This window comes from Propithecus coquereli, unplaced genomic scaffold (genome assembly GCF_000956105.1).
Source record: "Propithecus coquereli isolate 6110/MARCELLA unplaced genomic scaffold, Pcoq_1.0 Scaffold527, whole genome shotgun sequence".
Classification (NCBI taxonomy): Eukaryota; Metazoa; Chordata; class Mammalia; order Primates; family Indriidae; genus Propithecus; species Propithecus coquereli.
Window position 1 is genome coordinate 265,324 of NW_012151141.1, and position 22,828 is coordinate 288,151.

The 22,828-nt window shown below is 44.8% G+C and overlaps 1 protein-coding gene across 1 annotated transcript in view; it reads right to left on the reverse strand.

Moving 5' to 3' along the window:
• The window catches only part of TSHZ2 (teashirt zinc finger homeobox 2), a 263,261-nt gene extending 249,717 nt beyond the window's left edge, over window positions 1-13,544 (reverse strand). The window contains exon 1 of the mRNA XM_012656918.1: window positions 13,215-13,544. Coding sequence (XP_012512372.1) covers window positions 13,215-13,254 — 40 coding nt within the window. The 5' untranslated portion in view covers window positions 13,255-13,544. The remainder of the gene's footprint in view (window positions 1-13,214) is intronic.
• Window positions 13,545-22,828: the final 9,284 nt, after the last annotated feature.

Here is a 22,828-nt window from a genome sequence, read left to right on the forward strand (position 1 = left end):
GTGGCCAGTCCCCTCGCCCTGCCTGGCGCCGGCACCCACAGTGTTCTCACATGTCATTCTACTCCTTCCTCACGGTTTGTACGACATCCTCCCCCCGCTCGCACTATTTATTTCAGTATATGTTTCTTTGAAACAATTCCCTCTTTTTTATTGCCTTAAATAATTTTATTTTAAAACAAAAATTTATGTCACTAACGTCGCAGTCAATGAAAAACCAGTCTCATTCGCCATAAATGGATGGCAATCAGACTATGAAAATCCAAGATTATTATTTCATTTTGTTCATTAAATATCGTTGCTTGCTAAGGTCTCTGAATCTGAGGTCTGCTCTTTCTGATGAACAAGGTGAGAGAGGTGTTACACACTGGCTAACACCACACTGACACTTTCTTCTTGATTTACTCAGAGGGTTGAAATGGTATTGAAAATGGGGCATTATTTTCACTATGTGACTCAATGCTACTAACCCACCACCCGTGGTGTGACAGCCCACAGTGCGACAGTGCTGGATCAAAAAAATGTTCAAGGCTGGGCTTGCTTCCCTCATTAAAACTGCATAAAACTCTGGGAGGCTTGGGCAGAGGGGCCAGCCCTTAGAAGTTGCCACTGGAGGAGACGATGGTCTGAGTTAGGGGTCAACCCTTCACCCCAGACTCGCACCTTCATCTCCTTGGGTTTCCTCACTTGGGCTCCTAATAACCACATCACCATCATTTATTCATTCTCTCCAACAGTATTTGAGTACCAACCATGTGCCAGGCCTTGTGGACATAAAGCGACACCATACAACGACTGCCCTTCAAGGTCACAAGCTCAGAGTCATGGTGATACCTTTAAAAATTTAACATTTATTGAGCACTTATTGTATATGAGGCACTGTTCCAAGTGCTTTGCTGGTATTAATATTTTCCTTCTCCCAACAACCCGAAGGGAGAGTTTTTATTATCTCTATTCTATGGATAAAGAAATCAAGGCATGAGAAGGCTTACTAACTTGTTGATATAATAACTAAAATTTATTGGCCACTTACCATGCATGTACCAGGCATCCTGCTAAGTGTACTATCTGATTTATCTCAATTAAATCCTGTAAAAACCCAATGAGTTGAGTCCTTCTATTAGTCTGTTTTGCTAATGACGAAACAAACTCTGGGAGGCAAAGTTAACCAAGGTCACAGAAGGTGAAATGACCTTCGTCTGTGGACCCCAGGGTCCACCCCCTTGCCCAGGGGCTACATGTGTGATAGGCGTGGGGAGAAGCGTGAAGGGGCCATTCCAGGACTCCAGAAAATGTGCCTGGGAAAGGGTGGCCTCCTCCCCTGCACAGTCAATTCTAGAATAAAGGCGGCTCCCAGTGCTTTTGCTTGTTTCCACTTTGGCTCAGAGAACGACAGACTGACAATTTTCAGCAAGACCCTCTGTACAACTAGAAGAGGAAAACAGAAGAGAGAAATGGAGGAAATATTAACGGGCTAAGCTAGTCCGATTCTGCGCAGCTTTCCGCAGTCTCCTCTCCCCACTCGTGCTCTGCCTGCAGGCCTGTGGTCCGCCTTCGGGCCGCTGCCCGGCTCCTCCACCATCAATCTGGTCCAAGACATCAACGGTTTTTGGCTGGATTGATGCGGGAGACTGCTGAGTGGTTGACCTGCTTCCAACCTGGGTCCCTGATAAATCACGCGGCAGCAGGAACGAGCCTGTAAAAACCCACGTCAGAGCCTGACTCTCCTTGCTCCAGAGCCCTCCAGGGCTCCCCGTCTCCATGGGAGCCCCAGCTCACCCTCCCTGTCTGGTCCCCGGCGGGCTCCAGCCCTGGATTTCCAGCTGAGGCCTGGCACCGTGTTCCCCCAGAGGCCCACTCTCCTCTCTACCGTGCCAGTATCACTTCCGCAGGGAGGGAGCTTTCCTGACCATCTTAACCTGTGATGGCCCTTTCCCTCCTCTCCTTCTCTTCACTGCCAATGCCACACCCTGACTCCATGAGGTGTGTCTGCTGGCTGGGCTGTTACCTGTCCCCCACTAAATGGAAGCTTCAGGAAGGCAGGCGCTTTGTCAGTTTCATTCAAGGTTGTGGCTCCAGCTCTCCCACCGGTGTACAGCCAACCTCCCATCATATTTGTTAAATAAAGGTCTTAAAGCAGGCAGCAAAAAAATCCCAAAATGCTCTCCTGGATCCCAAAGCTCTTTGTCCTAAGGTATACCTTAACAGGCACCCAGCCAGCTCCCCTTCTTCCCGATCTCAGGCACTTATCTGAAGGTGACAATTAAAGAGTGAACAAAGTGTTACCAGGGAACAGCCTGTAGCCTATTCCCATTAGCTTAACAAACCCTAACTTCACTGCCTGGGGCCTGAGGGGATGACGCAGATTCCCCACGGGGGAGGGGCAGCTGGGAGCACCTGGAGAGCAGGCAGGGAGAGGCGGGACCTGGGGACCAGAGATGCAGACACTCCACCCCTCCACCCCATCAGCCATGCTCCATCGGGGCTCTCGGCTTAACCGGGAAGTCTATGAATCCACATCACCACCAAGCACAGTCTGTAAGAGGAATAAACACCATTCACCACACAAAGGGGTGTCACTGCTCTTCAACTGAAGGCAGGTAATGTCACAATGAACAAAATTCAAGATGATGACTGAAATCATAGCCTTTGGGTCATTAATATTTTCTAATTTGATACATATTCAAAGTACAGCTATGGCCATAATCGGTACACAGACCTGCCCAAATTTTTAGATGTGTGAAAGAGATTCTTATACTTGAGAGTAACTAATTAGTACACAAAGTAATACATTAATGAAAGTATTTATTTACAGACTCACGTATTCATTCCCCAGGAAATATTTATTTAGGGCCTAATAAGTACCAAGGACTAATGCAGGTGCCTAGATTTCTCCAGGAATTCCTAAAAAAATAACAGCACTATGAGGAAGAATAAAAACATTCATTTTTGAAGAAGATCCTATGTAAACGCTGGGCCTGCACCCAGGATTTTACCCAGATCACATTATCTAATCTTCACAACTAAAATGTGAGGTAAGCAATATCCTTGTCCCCATTTGACAGGTGAGTAAACTGAGGTGCAGTGAGGTTAAGAACCTGCTTTCTGAGTGCACAGCTGGAGGAGCATGCAATTGGACCCAGGCTCTTAACATTTGCCTTTGCACAGCCTCAGCGATGTCACTCATCCCCACACCAATCTCTAGAGGCTGGGCATGTGTTTTATCTCCAGGTACCACCTCTCTCGTCCTAAGCATCCCACTCACCATCACTGAGGGTCCGGATAAGTAGACTGGGTGGGTGAACATGCCCAAGTTCATCACTACTTCTGAAATACAGCAAGAGCCTATGTTCTACCAAAAACCAACTCAGATCACATCATTTCCCTGCTCGAACCCCTCCAGTGAAATCTCATCTCACCTACTACTAGAATCAAGTCTAGAAGGCCACCTGCGACCTGCCCCCTGCCTACCTTTCCTACCCCACATCTTAGTGCTGTCCTCATCTTAATCTGCTCCAGCCACAGCGGCCTCCTACGTATTCCTCAAACATGCAAGTCAGTTCTGGCCGTAGGCCCTTGGCACTCACTGCTTCCTCTGCCTGGAATGGTTCTCCCCGCTCTGTGCTTGGCTAGTCTCTCACTTTTTGTTCAGGTCTGATCAAATCACCACTTGAGAAACACCATCCCTGACCACTCTATATAAAATGGCAAGCCTCCTTTACTCTCTAGCCCATTAGTCCTGATTTATTTGTATGAAATGCAATTAGCATGATTCAATATTATATTATATATTTATTTGTTCATTAGCTTTTTGGTCTCACCAACAAGAATATTAGCTGTGTGGAGGGCAAAGACTTTTCTATTTTTTTCCTACGGCTATATTCCCAGCACCTAGAACAATACCTAGCACATAAAAGGTGCACATCAATATTTGTCAAATGAATGAATGTTTGAATGAACATACATACACACACATGAAAGAACGCTCCAGAAAGAGCCGGCTTTATAAAATAGGAGTTTGCCTGAAGATTCTATATGAAGATGCCACTAAAGGCAGCATCCTCTCTCTGTGCTCTCGATATACCCCCACAGGTTCAGACATCACCACAGATGCAAGGGGAGGGACGCCAGGACCTGAGGGTCCTTCCATGACAAATCGCTGTGGCTATTCTAGATGAACTCTCACAATAGGTTGAGTGCATGAGCCCTGAAAGCAGGGAGAGCTGAGTTTTAAACTCAGGTCAGCCATTGCAAGACCCTCCATGAGTTATCCTGCAAGTTACTCAGATCCCAACTAGTAAACTAGGGATTGTGCCAGCATCGAACACATAGGAATGTATGAGGAACAAACTCAGCTCAGGTGCCCCTCCTTGAGAGGTCTCTCTAACCATCCAGATCACCTCTGTTGTCTCAACTCCTGCTTTCATAAAAATATTGTCATCATGAAGCTGTTTGCATATGGAAATTACTTTTTCCTTTATAAACTTACTTGTATGTTCCCTAACTTCCCCCTGCTAGAAGGGCAAGATCCCCAGGAATGATACCTGTCCTATTCACCTGCAGGCCCCAGGTAATAGAATAGAACCTGGCACAGAGTAGGAACTTAAGAAATAAGTCCTGTTTAAATGAATGAATGCAAATATATAAAGCACTTGGTAAAGTGCCTGCTATATAATAAGCATTTAATGTAGTGACAAATATCATTGTTACTGTTGTTATAGTTGTTGCTCATGCTATAAATACTATTTCTTGGGAATTTTTTTTTTTTTGAGCTGGGTGCAGTGTTCCAAACAGCCTAGCATGAATCGGCCTCAGGAAAAGAGGCTAAACCACTACTCAGTCATTGTATTTGCAGTTTTAAAATTCAAAACACATCCATATCTGATTTCTTTTAAGCCCTGAACCCCGAGTCCCATGATGATTGGTGAGTTGTTTGTTTGTTTCTCTTCCGGTATAAAGTTTCCATGGTCTGGCTATTCAGGGTAAAGACACACTATTCTCCTGTATCCCTGAGACACTTAACAGTTTCAGTGTACTTTCTCAGCTCTAGTCTCAGATAATACTTTCAACGAACATAAGGAGATCTATGCTTGCTCCCATTTTACAGATTGGATAAGTGGAGGGCAGAAATTTGAGCAACCGGCCAAAGTTGACACAGCCAACAAGAAGTAGACCTAGAGATTTGAACTTGGATCAGTCTGACTCCAAAACTCACCTTCTTACCTGTGCGTGAGTGAGATTTATCTCTAGCACTTGCCCTGGGCTACATAACTGGCATGGGCAAAGCTGCATCCAGAACCCAAGTCACTTCCCTGTTGCAGCCACAGTCTCGAATCTAATCCCAAGGGGAAAAACAAGAAGAGGCACAAAGCAATGTACCCAACTTTCTAATAAAGGAAAATAGCCAAAGGCAATTCTGATATAAAACGCATTTACAGCCTTTCATTCTGGCATTTCTTCTGTACCAAATGGTACTGCACGCATGGAATAGATTTAACTCTTCTCTGCAGCATCGTCTTGGCCCACAAGCTATTCATATCTTCCTGGAGTAGAAGAGAGGCTCCTAAATACATAGAAAATTCCGAGGATCTGATAAATTGAAGTGATTTAAAGGAAGCCCCACGCAGTTTATACAGAAATATTTACATGCCATTGCTCTTGCTTATGTAAGTCGTTTTTCCCCTATAGAAGACCTCGACCCTCTGCCTCATTTTTGTATCTCCCACGTCACCAGATTTCATGGATTTTTCATGATGCAGTAAAGCATTATGGAAGTTTCTTTCAAATTCATTACAAACAGAACGGCTGCTGCCAACTCTGTATTTATCTCATTCCACCCTTCGTAACTATTTTCATTAAAAACAGTAACTGTGTTCTGCCCACCTTAATATCTAAACTACATAATTTCTATAGAAATGGCTTAGATGTAGCTTTAAGAAGAAAGCTCAGGGATGATTTTAGAGTATTCATTGAGTTCTGAAAGCACCCAACTAATTAAGACCAGTGATCTTAATTTTTGTACTAACAGAAACTGCAGAATGCTTTTTTTTTTTTTTTTTTTTAACCCATCTTAGTGTCTAGTAGCTTTACGGAAGCATAAGGCCTTTCCTTTAGCATAAATGGACACTACAGCTTTTCAATTAAATTAGTCTTTGGAGAGAGATGCAAAAGAGCTAAAAAGATCCTTAAAAAATCTTCCCTGCTTCACCGCTTCTCATTTGCCAAGAGGAGATGTTTAGTTAAAATGCAATGCTATTTTCTTCGTACCCTGCCGAAACAAAGTTTTCTATCTTGAACCCTGAGCTAGTTATCTCTCAAAGAGTCCTGAGGTTTTTCTTTTGGTTTGCATGCCCACATTTGGTTTTCTAAAACTATTTTTTAAGAATTGTTGCACATTATATTGTACTATATCTTTGTGCATCCAGAGAAACATTTATTAGACCCTGTTTCAGGTTAGGGTAGTAAGTATGGTGATACTGAAATTGTATTTTAAATAACAGAGGTGGAAAGAGAATTCTCATTTAGATGAGCAAAATTCAAGACAAATGCTTTCAAACATGATCCAGGTATTTTTTTTTTTTTCCATGTAATTTCTCTAAGCTCATTATCTCTAAAACTTTTGCATTGTGCATTTCCCTGTTGTTATGCGTAGCTAAATAATACTGATATATTAATAATAGGATTATCTGGCTGCGCCTCCTGAATTTTAATTTCTAAAATTTTAAATAATTTTAGGCATTGCTTTGACATCCCAGAATATTTGAGGATGCCCAGAGGACATCTTTTTCTACAGAGGGAATGCAAAAGATTGAGAGAAGCACCAATTGGAAATTCCAAATGGCCATTTTAATGACTTTCAAATGCCTCCAAATTATTTAATCATTTCATTCACAGAGTTTGCTTTGGAAACAAATATAACAGCAATTCCCACTTGCATCTCGGATTTCTTTTCTGTGTGTCTGTGTAAGCACATAATGTCTTCAAACGGACCTGAGTCCGATACTCTCATGATGATTTCCCGGACAAAATGAGTACGAGTACAAATACACCCACACTCCTGGAGATGCTCTAGATTAATGTACGAGTTAGAGTTGAAACCACGTGTTTGCAGAGACATTTTCCTATTCATTTGCAGACACAGTCTGAGTGGACAATTAGGCTCTAAAGTCTCTCATTTTTATTATCTTTTCTGAAAGACCTCGTGTACCTTGCAGTCCACTTTAAATGCTATCCCTATACCTTCTCCTGCGAAAAGTTCCTAAAACAAGTTACTGAAAGGTCAGTAACATGAAAAAAAAAGAAGAAATTATAAATTTAGTGAAAACAGTGTTATACAACAGAGGCCTGCAAATATATGGTGTTTTTTTCCATTCATACAATATCCAGGTGATCAAGTAAGCACTCTCAAAGAGGTTTTTCTTATGTGATTAGAATGACTAAGCTCCTTCCTTCATAATCAAAGAGTTCCTTGCCAAAGATCACCCTAAGGAACATGAGAATTTCTAACTTTAAATGGAACTTGCAAAACTTTAAAAATTTTTAAAAACACAAATTGCTACAAGTTACTTAAAAATGGATATAAAAACCACTTCTAGAGTGCGCAGAGTCTATAAAGACAGAAAGATAAGCTCCCTCTGATTACAGACTACAGTACAAGATATTCTGTATTTATCACAACATTAGAAAATTAAAATACATTTCTCCCAAAGAAGTAAAAATATAATAGTCCTCAACTTGCAAAGCAATAAAATTATTTGTGTGCCAAGCTTCTTTTAATACCACTGTGATATTTTTTATAAAAAGTCGTTCAATTTGATTGTAATTAAATATGTAATGAAAAAGCACTGCTTCAGGGAAGCAATGCAAGACACTCTCTAACTGTTAGTTTAATGTATTTCCAACTGACTTTGAATCACATGAAAATGATACTCTGTGTATGCCTGGTCTTAATATAGAATTTGTTAGGCAATTCTGTGTTTTTTTTAAGGGGACCTGGGTGGACGCAGGCATTGCCTTTGAAACAGTGGCTGAGTCTTCCCAGAGCATGACATTCCTAAATAAAATTGATAGTACAAATGCAGAGATGGAAGGGAAGCTTGACTTTGGACATTTACCTCGTGTCAGCTAATTACAGGCACAGCACAAACATGAGCAGGGCCTAGATTTCCTTCTTGGCTGACTTTCCTAAGCTCAGCTGCAGTGATGTGCAGAGGTACATCATTTTGATGGCCTTAAATAATGCCAGGCTCAGTCCCCCTTTGAAAGCTGCTCAATGGAGAGCACAGTTCCCAAGCCCCTGGGAAGGGAAACAGACCAACCCAGGTATGTTATCCAGTTGGGGAAATTTCATCACATGAGTGAGAAGTCAGCTGGGATGAAAAGAAAGCATAAACCACCTTTGGAGAATGTGACAAAAGTCAAGATGCTTCGGGGACAGATCTCCCAAAGACGCCTGGGAGGTATTTCGTGAGGGTTAAGCTTTCCCAAACGATAGGCATAGAATCTGCTACTGGGAGAAAAAGAAACATAAAGTAGGAGGAGAAAGGTAGAGTCTTTTTGAGGAATGTTTCTACCCTCCCCAAAGGTAGCCTTCAACAGCCAACCCCCTGAGCCTCAGAGAAGATTTTCACCATCAAGAAGTTTCCCAGACCCCCCTCTCCCTTACCTGGTTTCCACCAGAACTCCCTGTCACTTGCAATCTCCTGATTAGGGTTAACGTATTGTGTCCTGATATGGCAGATTAAAAATGAAATCAATAAATGCCTAAAACAAATGGGCTTTTGAGATGTCCCATTCAATCTGGGTCTTTAAGGGTGAGGTGAGAGGTGGGAGAAGGAAAGGAGGAGGAGAGTGGGGAGAGGACCACTTAAGCAATCAATTTCGATCCAAACCCGGTGTGGACAAAGCGACTGCAAGGTATCTGTCCTTCCTTTTTCAGAGATCTGCCTTAAATAACAAGAATAGCCAAAACAGTTTGTGTTGCTGAGACCCTTTGGGTTTTATTACGTGTTGTGTGTACATGTGTGTGTGTGTGTGTGTGTGTGTTTCCATTCATCTGTTAAAATCATAGTCTGTGTATGCGAAGGGATCCACAGCATGAGATATTTAAATGTTCAAGATGTGAACTTGTCTTTCTGAAGGCTGTTTCAACGAAATGAGAGAGCCAGGGTCCCGAATCTATCTGATTCTTATTCTCTCGAATCCTGTCCCTCTTGCCAATACATTAAAGGTAAACCTCACCCTGAGCTGCCTGCCCTTGCCTTGGCCCCTGCCCCATGAGTTGAGATTTCTGGGACCTCACCCCATGGTAATCCGGAGTCCTCACTATCATACTATCATGAGGTAGAAAAAGAGCTCTCGCAGGTCATCTCTGCTCTACTGCAGTACTCAGAATTGTCCCTGCTGAATATGTTTCCCATGTAAATAACCTGTGCTATTAAGGTGCAAATTGCAACTTTTAAGTAATGATTGCTAATAGTCTAATGTTTACTGCCACACAAGGACATTCATGAAAACAAAATCTGCATTATTCATCTCCATATTAAATAAACAAAATAAATTGAGGGAGCTGTTCTTTCCTGCAAGACTCTGTTGAGATCTGGATTATCAGAAAGCTTCTGAGACTCAGCAAGAAGAAAACATCTCATCGTTGTGGGTGGGCAGGAGCAGAATCCTGCAACTTACATATATACTAGATATTCACATGTCTATGTACGCAGAGGTTTTGTGTTCTATTTTGCAATTGGTTGGCATCCGTATAAAAACAATAGTTCAGGATTCTGAAATAAAGTATGTATTATACAGGCATGTGGACAGAGGCTGAGATAGACTGCAGTGAATAGAAGCGTTATTATAAGTCTACAATTTTAAATTTTTAACCACTCTGCATCCTGTAAACTACAAACAAATCAAAACACTGTTCTGCTTTATTTCACTTTCCTGCCATCTTCTCTATCTTTTCTAAAATGGATAGCGGGGAAAGATGCTGGTACAGAATCTGGCAATATTTTCAGGTAAAAGTGGATGCATTTTAATGGTGAGTGAAATGTACATCCGAGGAAGCAAGCATACACACACGTACACGAACCCCTGGGGTACTGTAGGCTGCTTTCTAAACTTTTCTTCTTGCCCTAAGTCATAGCATGGTGGAACAGCATAGCTTAAGAAAGCCAGGAAGAATGACATTTCGGAGGCAAATACTCTGACTTAGCTGTTTCTTAAAGAGAATTGCCTACCTCACAGCCCTTCCCCCTGAAGGGGGAAGAATGTAAGAAATAAAGACTAAAATTCCCCATCACTTATTATATCATCCTGCTTCTTCTATTTCGATACCTGCTTTATTAGAAAGTTCTGTAATTGATTCCTTGAAACAGGGAACTTAAAACTAATAATGCAAAGGAATCAAATTGCCTGGAACAGTTCTTGGGAAAAAGCACTCCGGGAGAGCCTCAGCTCTGATGCACTCACAGGCTTTTTCTATCTCCTGTTCTTCATTAATCGAGCTAGAAATCAAACTTTCAACATCAGTCCTTGGGCATAATTACTTACAGTTGTACATTATGTTTAATTTTTAGCAGTGATAAAAGTTAGTACGGCCATACTCTTAGAACCCACCTTTTCCTCTTCCCTGGTTGTTAACTGGCTGAAGAATCCCAAAGTGGCTAACTTTACTTGTGAATAACCACCCCAGCTAAAAACAGAGTAGGGCACTGATGACCTCGGAGGAGTGGGAGAAACACTGCAAGAAAAACTATCTGCTCTATTAATATGTGAGCAAATAAATATAGTAAGAGGGGCCTCGCTACGTACGATATGAATTATTCTCTTTCAGCTTGAAAAGGGTTTCCACTTCTTCCAGTGAAAATGTCATGAAAACAAACATATAAAGACACTAGGAATACAATAGACCAGAAAACTGAAACTATAGTCACAAGTTTCTGACACACCACACACACACACACGCATACACACACACACTACAATAAATAGACCAGACAGCACCAATAGAGACAGCTTAATGAAAAGGATGTAATTTAAATAATGTGATACAGCATTATGTTACGTACACCTGGATCCTCATTGATCAGAGGATAATTATAATCAAAGTCGTGCAATTCTGAGCAATGCACTTTTTGTAATGAGCTTACTAAAGGAGACATGTCCAGTCATTCTGGTAATTTAAATTACTGCCTAGTTGTTGATGGCCTTTACGGGAACAACAAGGAAAAAAAAAGAGAGAGAGAGTAATTTTCAGGGCAGTATCACTTCTTGCTGGACTGTAGCCCAGGGTTCTCTTTCGGGACAACAATAAGGACGCTATCTCTAATAATCTAGCTACACTTAAACTTATGTTGCCAGAACCTGATGCAGCGAGCTCACTCTTCCTAAGTCTCAAAAGCCATTGCACACACCCAACGCTGTCAGATTGCAAAGCAGTGTGAGTCTTAAAAAATAAGTGAGTTAAAAGCAGAAAGAGACAGGGGTAGGAGGGAGGAATTGTTTTCAAAAGAAGTAGCTAGAGTGGAAAAAAGAAAACCTCACTGATGAGGCAAGTTCCAAATATATATGGCACTAAAAATATTTTAATTATTTTACTCTTAGGGAAACAATTGGAAAATATACGAATCAACGCGTTATAAATGATATTTCCGCATGCCAGTCGAACCAACCTACAAATGGTTACGGAAGCAGTTCTGTGTTCAGAAGGGAAGATAACTGTGGATGTTTCAAAACACATATATTGTCATTCAGGCTGGAATCGGGCAACTATGGAGGGTGAGCTTGATGGTCCTGCATGTTCAGACACAAATGCCCACTTTCCCCAGATTCCGAACTAACTTTGGATTTGTTCTATGCGAGACTTTGCAAAGTTTACTAAAGTGTTCCACCGAACTTCTCCCTATGTTTTGCTCGAGTTGGAATAGAATGAAATGTGGAGGTGGCTCTGCAAGAAGACCAGCCTTAACTAAAGCTGCCTAAACCAAGAGGGCAAAGACAGAGAGAGGGAAGGAGGAAAAAAAAAAAAACAACACAACTCAAGCTTTTTGCTAAAGCCCTGATTCAACTAAAGGACACAAAGAAATAAAAACGCCCACATTAAAAGCCAAACAAGATAATAATTGTGCATGTCTGGCTCTGAATATAGAGGGCAAGGCTTGCGTCACTGGCACTCTGAGTTACCATGGTGAGTGATTTATTGATATATATCAAGAATGAATAGATCAAAGGCAGCGAGATGACAGGTGATCAATCAAATGTCAAATCAAAACTAGCAATCAAGTGGAAAGCTGATTTTTCAGTGGGTGGGTCTGGCAGGAGAAAAATGAACTTTCATATTACACTTCCGAGAAACAAAACCCCAGCATACTATTAAAAAAGCAATTAAGCAACCCAAAAGAAAAAAAATCCCTTAGAAGGTCTATTGTACTGATCCATTAACCTGTTCCTATCTTTTTTGGGGGGTGGGGGGTAAGCACTGAGATGGGATAGTTCCTACCAAACAAATCAATCCACAAAGTTTGCAACTCTCTCTCTCTAGGCAAAGAAAATCCAGAGTTGTTTAAATTTTTATGGGAAGCATTCCCCCCACCTTTTATTTTTAAAGCGAAGGGAGAGTGTTGATTAGATTTCAGAACGTGGATCCTTTTAGAAAACATATGCAAAGACTCATCCATTTCCTGGGGTGTTTTTTCCACCTTGGTGATCAAAGCTAAACTCCCATTGCTCGCCCCAAAGCCAGCCTGCAGCCCAGGTCTTGGGCATGCCTCACACTTCGGCGCCCCAAGCCCCAGCGAGAGGAGACGCTGTCCCCGGAGGCCAGAAGCCGCTGGCACTGACCACTCGGAGGGATGCGGGGGTGGAGGGGCTGTCTCCCTACTCCGCACCCCAAATCCTCAATCTGATTTTGGCCCAAGAGGCAAGAAACAGACTGGGAGAAAGTTAGGGGTGGGGTAGAGGGTGGAGGAAAAAAGTTTAAGGAGGGAAGGCTTGGTGGGATAGCTCCCCCCCACCCAACCGGAGCCTGGAAGAGGAGGATGTGGGCGATCAGAGAAGGAGAGAGAGGACGGGGTTATTGGAGGGGCACCGGGGAGCGAACTCCCCCGAAAGCGTAAGGGGGTGGCGTCCCCGGGCACCCAGGGGCGAGGAGGGCGGGCGAGGAGCGCGGCGCGCCGGGCAGCCCGGGCTGGGCAGCCCCGAAGCGGAGCCGTTTCTCTTACCTGCCGCCCGCTTGGGTGCCTGCTGTTTCCTCCTTGGCATCGCTCTACTTCGCTCCAGTCCCACTTCTGGCGCCCCAGCCCCGAGCCGCGCGCGGGGGCCCGCTGTCTCTCTGGCCTCTCTGGGTCTCCTCCGCCTCTGGCCCGGTGGCTCCTAGGACGTCACTCGGCCTCTGTCCCCCTGACGATCCCCCCGCAACTCCTCCACCAGGGGCCAGAGACCCCCCTCTCTGGATGGCAGACACGGGTGGCTTGTGCCGGCTGGTTTGAAGTAGAGGTTGGTTCTGCCTTGTTTGTTTGTTTGTTTGTTTTGGATTTTTTTTTCCTTTCTCTCTCTCTCTCTCTTTCTCTCTTTCTCTTTTTTTTGTTTTGGCTTTTGGAATTTTTTTTTTGTTTTTGCTTTTTTTTTTTTGGTGACTGTTGAGACACTTGATTTCTTTATTAAACATCCAAGACCGGGTTCAGATGGAAGGGACGAGGGGCGCACACGCGCCACACGCACACGCGCGCGTAAAGATAAGGAAAAAAGGCAATCCTGGGAAGGTAGTGGGTTTCTTCTTCTTTTTCTTCTTCTTCCTTCTCCTCTTTCCCTCCTCCTCCTCCTCCTCCCCCTCCTCCTGCTGCTCTTCCTCCTCCTCCACCTCCTCCTGCTGCTCTTCCTCCTCCTCCTCCTTGCCGATCTCGATGGCGGATCCGCGCAGGGGGAGATCACTCACTGTGGGTTTGTGGCTGCTGTCAGATCCCCGTCTGTGAGTGATATGCGAGAGGACAGGAGCGGGTTTTGGAAAGACTGAAAATCTGGAATTCACTCACTCACACACACACACACACACAGACACACACGCAGACACACTCACACGCACTCACACACGCACGCACTCTCGCTTCCTCGCACACACGCACTCACACCCCCCACGTATGCACACACACACACACAAACACACACACACACACTCGCACACACACACAAGACAGGGCGAGGCGATGCCAGCAAACATCGATCCCGCTGAACAAACTGAACATTAACAAACTCCTCCTCCTCCTCCTCTCCCCGCGACCTGATGACAGGGAGAAATTTACTCCCCAGCCGCAGAGCGCCAGGCAGAGGGAGTCTATTAAAGGGACAGTGTCCCGCCGGGGAGCGGGGCGGGGGGCGGGGGCCCGAGCGGGATTCCTCGGTGCGCCCTCCTCGCTGGGGCCAGGGCGTGCCTGGCAGGCGCGGGGACACCCCTCCGGGAGGAGGAGGGGCGGGGGAAGGCCGGAGGTGAGCAGTGAAGGGTGCCTGAGAAAGGGAGGCAGGGTGCTGGGCCAACTCCAAAGCTGGGAGGCCGGGAAGGGAGACTCAGAGGGTCAGAGTGACTGACCGGCAGGAACCATCAGCAATTTTAGGGGAGGAAGAACTTAGGTTTGCTTTGGGGGGGGGAGGGGACATTATCTGGTCATGACCTCCATCCTCTGTCTTAACCTGACCCCCCAAAATGTCCTCCCCACACCCCCTTAAGTTTAATGTCCCTGACCCTCCCACCTTCTTGCTAATCAATGGGTGGTCATAGAATAGAAACAAAAAAATCTCCCTTCCTACTTGACAGTCTAATCAGGTAGTTTTCTTTTTGTTTCCTTGGAGCAGTACTTACCAAGCACCTACTGTGTGCCTGTTCTGGAGACAGACCAGCAGCCGTAGAGAAAGGGAAGGACCTGGCCCTCTTGTTGTTTATATTCTAGGGGGGAGCAGCAGGCAAGTGGCCCCCACTCTGATTTCCAGTCTTTGCTTAAATGTTGCCTTTTCCCAGAGGTCCGCCTTACTTAAAATGTCACACGCACACACACACACTCAAACACTCCCCATCCCATTGCTCCATTTTCTTTTTCCCTACAGGACTGATCAGTGTTGCACGTGTTACCTGCAGTTTTCTATTTTGTTTGTTGTCAGAGTTCCTCCTTCAGAATATAAGCTCCGTTGGGAAGAGGGATTTTTGCCTCTTTGTTCTGTTGTATCCTGAATTGTTGGCAAAGCGCAAGCCATGTAGTAAGTACTCAATAAAATGTGTGTTGAATGAATGAAAAGTAAACAAACAAACAGGATAATCTCAGAGTGATAAGCTCCAGGAAGATGTTAAAATTGAGTGCTGTAATAGTGCCCCAAAGAGGGGGTAGGTAGCTCTAGACTCAGTACAGGTGATGTCATTTGAACCCATACAGAGTGAAGCTAACATGGGATTATTAAGTCCCGCTGTGGGCCAGGCGCCAGGCACATTGCAAGGTGCTGGGAAAAGGTCTATGAACGAGATGAACCTGGATCCCACCCTCAAGGAGCATTCCTTCCCGGGGGTGGGGGGCAGGGGGGGAGACAAACAAGGGACAAGTGGTGTAGGCTGGGGCAGAGTGTCCGTGGGAGGGGCAGTTAACCTGCACTTGGAGGAAGGAAGGATGGTTACTAGGCAGGGCTCCACAGGGGGAGTTAAGTCAAAGCTGAGTTTTAAATGTGGGGAAGGCATTAGGCAGAAAGGGAACTCTGATGTCGATGCCCTCAGATTAAAAAGACAGGTATTGTCTAAAGCTTCTGCTTCCTGCATGAAAATTTCCTGAGGCCCTTTGTTAAGATGCACATACCTGGTCCTTACCTTAGAACAAGATTTTCCAACCCAGGCATTATTGACATTTTCAGCAGGCTAATTCTTTGTTGGGAGGGGCTGTCCTGTGCGATGTAATTTAGGTCTGTGGTCCCCAACCCCCAGGCTGCAGCCCAGTGCCGGTCTGTGGCCTGTTAAGAACCAGGCCGCACAGCACCGCCTGAGCTCCCCCCAACCCCCATGGAAAAATGGTCTTCCATGAAACCTAGAACCCCAGCCAGGCCCCACAGCAGGTGAGCAGCAGGAGGGGAGGGGCAATCAAGCCTTCATCTATATTTATAGATGCTGCCATCCCTGGCATCACGGGCCTAAGCTCCGCCCCATCCCCTAACACCCCCGCCCCCCATGTCCGTGGAAAAATTGTCTTCCATGAAACCAGTCCTGGTGCCAAAAAGGTTGGGGACTGCTGGTTTAGGAGCATCCCAGGCTTCTGCCCACTGGATGCGAGGCCTCTCCACCCCAGTTGTGACAATGAAAACTGTAGACATTGCCCAATGTGCTCTGGAGAGGTGCGATCAACATGGTCCCTGGTTGAGCACCACTGCCCTAGACCTTCCAAATCAAAAACTGCTGGATGAGGGCTTGGAAATCTGCATTTTGAATATGCAACCCCCACTCCTCGCAAGTGAATGTCCTGCTCATCCCAGTTGGAGAACTTCTGCCTCCAAAAGCCTTTGTTCTTTTGGAATCAGGCATATTCAATATTGGTAACTATAAAGCCAAGTCAGGCTTAAATGTTAATATAATTTATGGGTTCAAGGGGTGACATTGTTATTGTGGCCATTGTGATGGGGCTTCACCTGTGCCCTCTCCTCACTACCGACCCTTCATGAACCTACCGCCAGTGAGGGGAGACCAGTCTGATCTGGGCTACCTCCCACCTACAACCCACCCACTCGGCACCTTTGCCCTTCCTCATGGCAAATTACCAGGCGCTTATTCCATAAATATCTTTCTTAACAGTCCTTTTGGGCTATATAGGAAACTTAACTTTCCCCACTCTACTCGTCAGCCACAATGTGTTACTGTCACTGTTTGTAAAGTGCTGTTTAATCATTTTTAACATCCTCACATGTTTCTCCATCTCGCATGTGTGGTGCAAGTTGTTAACTCACCTGCCCTAAATCACCCAAACAGCCTCCACCCACGACCAACCCCACCCAATCCCAGCCTAATCCTTAGGCAACTGAGGCACAAAAAACCCCATTTCATAGTTGGCAATGTCAGCAAAAAAGCAGTAATTCTAATTGCCCAATACACTTGTACGGCGCGCTGTGCTAGGGCTCGTAGCCTATTGAGTAGAAACCCTACAGGCCTGTAATCAAGGAACCGGTTACAGGATGAGGACCCCAGGCCGGAACACAAAGGGGACGGAGGCTGCAGCAAGCTCACCAAGAACCTGCCACGTTCCGTAGAAGCCCCACACCTGTTGATTTGGTGTTTGCGTTACATCCAGCCAATCATTTAACAAACATCTACTGTGCGTGTTAGGTGTGCCAGGTATTGCCCAAGCACAGGGGATGCTGGGATGCACACGGTAGGATCCTCACCTTCAAAACCTTCTGTTATTATAACATCCAAAAGACTGGGAACTAGGAAAGAGGCCATTCGTGAGCTGGGGCTGGGGAGGGGATTTATATTAATAATAACTCTGCAATACCTACCTTCTGGCTGGCTACCAACACATTGTTGCTTCCACACTTCTGGAGTGTTCTTTTATTAATTTGTATTTCTTCCTACTGCTACCAATATAGAGTAGTTAACTTAGTTATCCACAAAGACGATTTTGGCTACACCAGTGGGATGCATAACACAATGGTACCCAGATGTTGTTGAGTGTTGTAGACGTGTCATTAAATAGCATTGAGTCATGTAGTGAGAAAGTTAATACCTTCCAATTCTCTTTCAATATGAGAAAGTCTCCATTTGGTGCTAGGGTTTCTTCTGTACCTAACACTTGCTAACTTCTATTTTTCAACCAAAACACCACAGATCTCAGGCTCAGAAGCTTGGGAGGGATAAGAGTATCTAGATAGACTTTTAAAAAATGGTTTGTTTTCATTGAATTTGCTTTAGGGTTACCTTTTATTTTAGTAAAAGGTACTGCTCCTCATGTATAATAACAATCTAAAGTTTAAACACATTTAGTTGAGTTTTAAAAATAAATATAGTTGAGGAACCATAGAGGGTAAATAGTGGTTCAGGTGGTGTGTGGAAATGGCAAAATGTGAGAAAAGGTGGCTTAGGCATTGCTAGAGTTGGCAAAATAACTGTCCTAAGCCACAGACGCTGGCACTTTTGGAAACTTCTTCCAAAAGCTGGTGTCTTGGAATCAGCTGTGTTTAAGGCTCCCGGGAGCTTAGCTTTCTAGAGTCCAACACTCAAACTTTGGGATGTGTAAGGGCATGAACTGCTTGGAATGACTCAACCCTGTCTTCCAGAACAGTTGTTCCCACACTGGTTGAACATAAGAATCACCTGGGGATTTATTTTATTTTATTCTTTTTTAAGATAGGCCCAGGCCCTATTGTAGACTTATTAGTTAGATCCCATGGTGGGGCCAGAAAATCCGAAATCTTTAAAGTTCTCAGTTGATTCTGATACGGTGCCAGGCATGGGGACCTTTCCTGGACAAAAGTTGAATTTTGTAACAAGTGAATCAAGTTTGCAGCCTTTATTTGCACACAAGGAACAGAAAGGGCATATGTTCTTGGATTCATTCAAAAGGGTGGGTTGAAAAGTCCTCTCATTGCACCCACAGAAGCCTGTGCATCCCCCCATCAGAGCACACATAGTATTGAAGTTGCTGTTGTGTTGATGGTCTTACTGCTGGGCTCCAACCCAATGCAGTTAAAACAAATATTTGCCAAGTGCCTGCCTTGTGCACTGCTCTAATCACTGGGCTTTGGGGTAGGCCGTGAGATTCTTGGGCGTGGGGAGAATGTCTTAGTTACCATAACGCCTCCTGTACAGGTTTTCAGGGCTTTTGCACGGACTCTTCCCTCCCCCCAGATTCCTCCCCCAGACCTGTTTTCCCTCTCCACTCTCAACTCGCATGTTGCCTCCATGGCTACCCCGTCTGTCCCACTCTTGTTCTGGGAGTGTCTTCTTCTTCACGTATTTGCCTGCTTATTGTCCGTCTCCCCAGATTAAAATGTAAGTTCCATTCACCTCAATACTCCCAAGTCCAGTGCAGTCTTGGTGCTCAGTGCACATCTGTGGAACAACCGAATATGAAGCTGAGCATACTTGCCAGGTGTACTTAAAAACACCTTTGGCCCAAGAGGGTTTTCCTTAGATACGGACAGACAGCATTCTAGCCTGTGTGCCTCTTGTCCCACTGCTGCCCTTCGCTCACTGACCTCCCTCCCTTTCTCCCTGTCCTCTCTCTTGCCCGTTGCATCTTCCAGGTGCTCCCGTAAATACCACCTCTTCCAGGAGTCCCTCCTGGTGGATCTCGTGTGATTCGAACCTCTCTAGTCCATATCTTTTCACGACAGAGAGTCTCGCTATAAAATATGATTTCAAAAACATAAGTATATGAGCCGGGTGAACTGATTCATGCTTGGATATCAGGGTGATGGTTACCTTGGAAAGTGGGTGCACAGAGGCTTCTGAGAGGCTGGCGTTGCTCTTCCTAGGTTGCCAGTTACTCCGGTGTGTTCAGGCTGAGAATATCAGCTGCTCATTGAGGATTCGTGCACTTCTGTATATGTACGTAAGGTCCCAAGTACGAAAAGCTGTGCTCTCAAACTCCGCTGCATGTTATAATCAACTGGGGTGATTTTAAAAATCCCAGTGCCCAGGGTCTCACCCCAGACCAATTACATCAGTCTGCGGGGGTGGGATCGGCCATCGGTATTTTTTTAAAGCTCCCAGGCGATTCCGATGTGCAGCCAAGTTTGAGAGCCAGTGTAGCTGGGGATGTTGCCCTTGAGGATATAATTCATCGCCTTCCTCTTATGTCATTTAACTCGTTCACGATATCCCTCTTCCCCGTAACTATTTTGTGAAAACTTCAAGGCAGAGAGCTCTGGTTTTTTTCTACCCTCCCAGGACACCCGGTGCAACTTCCTGTTGGTGGGGAGAGCCAGCTAAGAGGGAAACCCAGGTCGTGGAGAGTGAATGGAAGAAAATAAAGCAGGGTGTCAGGGGACTAGGGGGTGAGGCAGGGCCCACGTCAGGGCTGGGCCAGGGAAAGGCTCTTTGAGGAAGGGAATATTTAAACTGAAGTGTAGAAGCAGCGAACCAGGAACCAGGGCCTGAAATTGGAAGAGACTTTCTGTGCTTCAGGAATAGAGAGGATGCAACCGTCGGAGCTCTGAGTGAGAGAACCAGCCAGGGAGAGGGAAGCAGAAGTGATGCAGGAGGGATGAGTTGGGGCTGGATCACAGAGGAGCTTGGCCATTGTATCAAGTTGGAATTTTATCCTCCCAGCTGTTGGTAAATGCAGTTCGTTTACTTGCATCCTGAAAACACCTCGTTCAATAGAGTGGGTTTGCTCAACCAACACAGGAGAAAAATATGTCTCATTCTACTGGGTGGAAACTTGCTTTCTAAAACCAGGTAAGGTTGATGATGACAATAAAGTTCAAGGATGCTCGGGCATGGGCAAACTTGCTTCTGAGAATAAATCCTCCAAAAGTTATTGGGCTCTTTTTTTAAAAAAAACTGTTTGATTTGGCTAGGTGTAGAATTTTGCAACAGCAATTAAGCATTATGTATATTTTACACGGAATGATTGCTGAGTGAGCAGATTGGGGACATGGGAGCTGTTAGATTCAACATATATCACATTTCTCTCCCTTGGAGTTGGCTACTTACAGTCAGTGACAGTGTTTTGCGGCTGCTGCTGAAGAATCTAAACCAAGTCACTGGCCCAGTAATCCATTGCTCAACTTCATTAACCGCAGGAAGACATTAAGTGAATGTAAGGACCGGAACAGCCTGGAAACCATGTGACAAGCAGCCTTTAAGTTCTGGGCTCCGGTATATTTTATGCCATCTCAACTGTGCATCAGGCTCTACTTCCTGGACTCATTAGAACTGTGTGCCCAAAGGTGCCCCTCAACTTTCAGAAGCAAATAGAGAATGATATAATTTGCTCCGAGAACACCTTTCTGTCTTTTCCTGAGCATGTCTTATCTATTATGATTAGGCATTAAGCGTCCTATTGTCCTTAAAATTTCATGAGATTCTACCCCTGCTTGCTAGGATTATGTCAAAGCAACTTGTCCTGAATGCTGTTTTCGCCCAACAATACACCTTGTCTCTTCTCCTTAACCACTGCTGGGCAATCCAGTGAGGCTAAGGAACCCACAGGCTTAAAATGGTTGAATAGTCTGGGACTGTTGCAAACCCTCTTTCTAGAAGGCTTGTGTCTTGCTTTTGCTTCCCCAAGAAGCAGACCCTGAGATAAAGATTTGCGTGTGAGTAGTTTGTTGGGAGAGGATCCTAGAAGACTCCAGCAGAGAGTAGGAAAGTGAGCAAGGACAGGGCAGGCAGCCAGGACAGGGGATGTGGGCACCGGAGCTTAATCCTGGTTGGGGTTGCTGAGAGACGGCAGAGATTATGCAATTTTGAGCTATCTCCCCTAAAGGGTGGGAGAGCTGGGGTATTTATCCACTAACTGCTGGCAGTTACTGGACGAGGGCCACTTCTGTCCTTCCCTGCAGGCAAAAGAGCCACTGGCACTGGCAGTTAGCAGTTAAGTTGGGGTGTGAAGAAACAGGTGACCAGGCAACATCTGCTAGATTGGAATCCCCCCAACTGTGATCTTCCTGAGGGCAAGAAACAAGACTGTCTAGTTAACTGAGGTGTCCCCACTTCTTGGCATAGTGCCAGGCACACAGTAGACCTTCAATAAATAACTTTCAAATGCACCAGCATGTTCAAAAGCTTAGCTCCATGCCTCTTGTAGTTGCTCTCTGGTCTAATCCTATTGTTTATAATAATGTGTGTAGCTCTTGCTTATAAGTCTTTTCTATTCCATGATTTGGTCAGTCTTTGATTTCCACACAAGTATGCTCGCTTGGGAGCAGGGGTGTCTTTCCTTCTTCCTTGTTGTATCTCTTGTGGGGCTGTAGCGTTCTCATTGTTATCATAGCTTGAGCTTTTAAACAAAATAAAAGATGTGATCTGACACTTATGAGTGTATTCTTAAACATAAAGTGAGGGCAGAATGTTTCAAAATAGGATTGTCCCAGAAATCCTAGGGCATATATGATCACTGTTTACAGACCAGGTATACGCCATGGAAGAAAGATAAGCGTGGGTTTAGAATCAGAGAGAACAGCATTTAAAAAATATTTTTACCTCTTACTAAGACCTTAGGCAAGTTATGTAACCTCTCTGGGCTTCAGTTTTTCCATCTGCGAAATGGGGATAATTATGTCACTGACTTCATTAGGGGCATAGAGAGGATCATATTAGCAAATGTAAAAATATTTAGCATGATACCTGACACATATTGCAGCTTTTTCATTATTTTATAAGCATTTATTGATTGACTGTTGTTTACAGAGTCAAGATATTGCTTTCAGATATATCCAAGGTCCAATCTAATCCATATTTAGGGGTAAAACTCAGTTCAGCTCAATCCTCTGTGTTTACAAGGGTGCCGACTAACAACAACTGCGTGTGGAAGCTGGGACCCTTGGGCATAAGTACGGAAGACAAGAGAGCACACACTGAAGCTATTGGAATCAGAGAGTTCCTAGTGATGTCCTCTTCTCTGTGTAAGCGTGTCCACATTTCCCACGCAGATTCATTAAGCACCTGATTGATGCCAGGCACCGGCTGGGTGCTGGGGAGGTGGCAGGGGATAAAGCACTTGCCTGGCACTTAGGGGACTTGAAAATCTAGGGAAAGACAGGCCAGTGATGGTAATGATCATAATAGCAGCTGGCATTTTCAAAGCATTTGGCACCAAGCATTGTTCTAAACACTTTAAAGTATGATCGTCTTCATCCTTAAACCAATGTGATG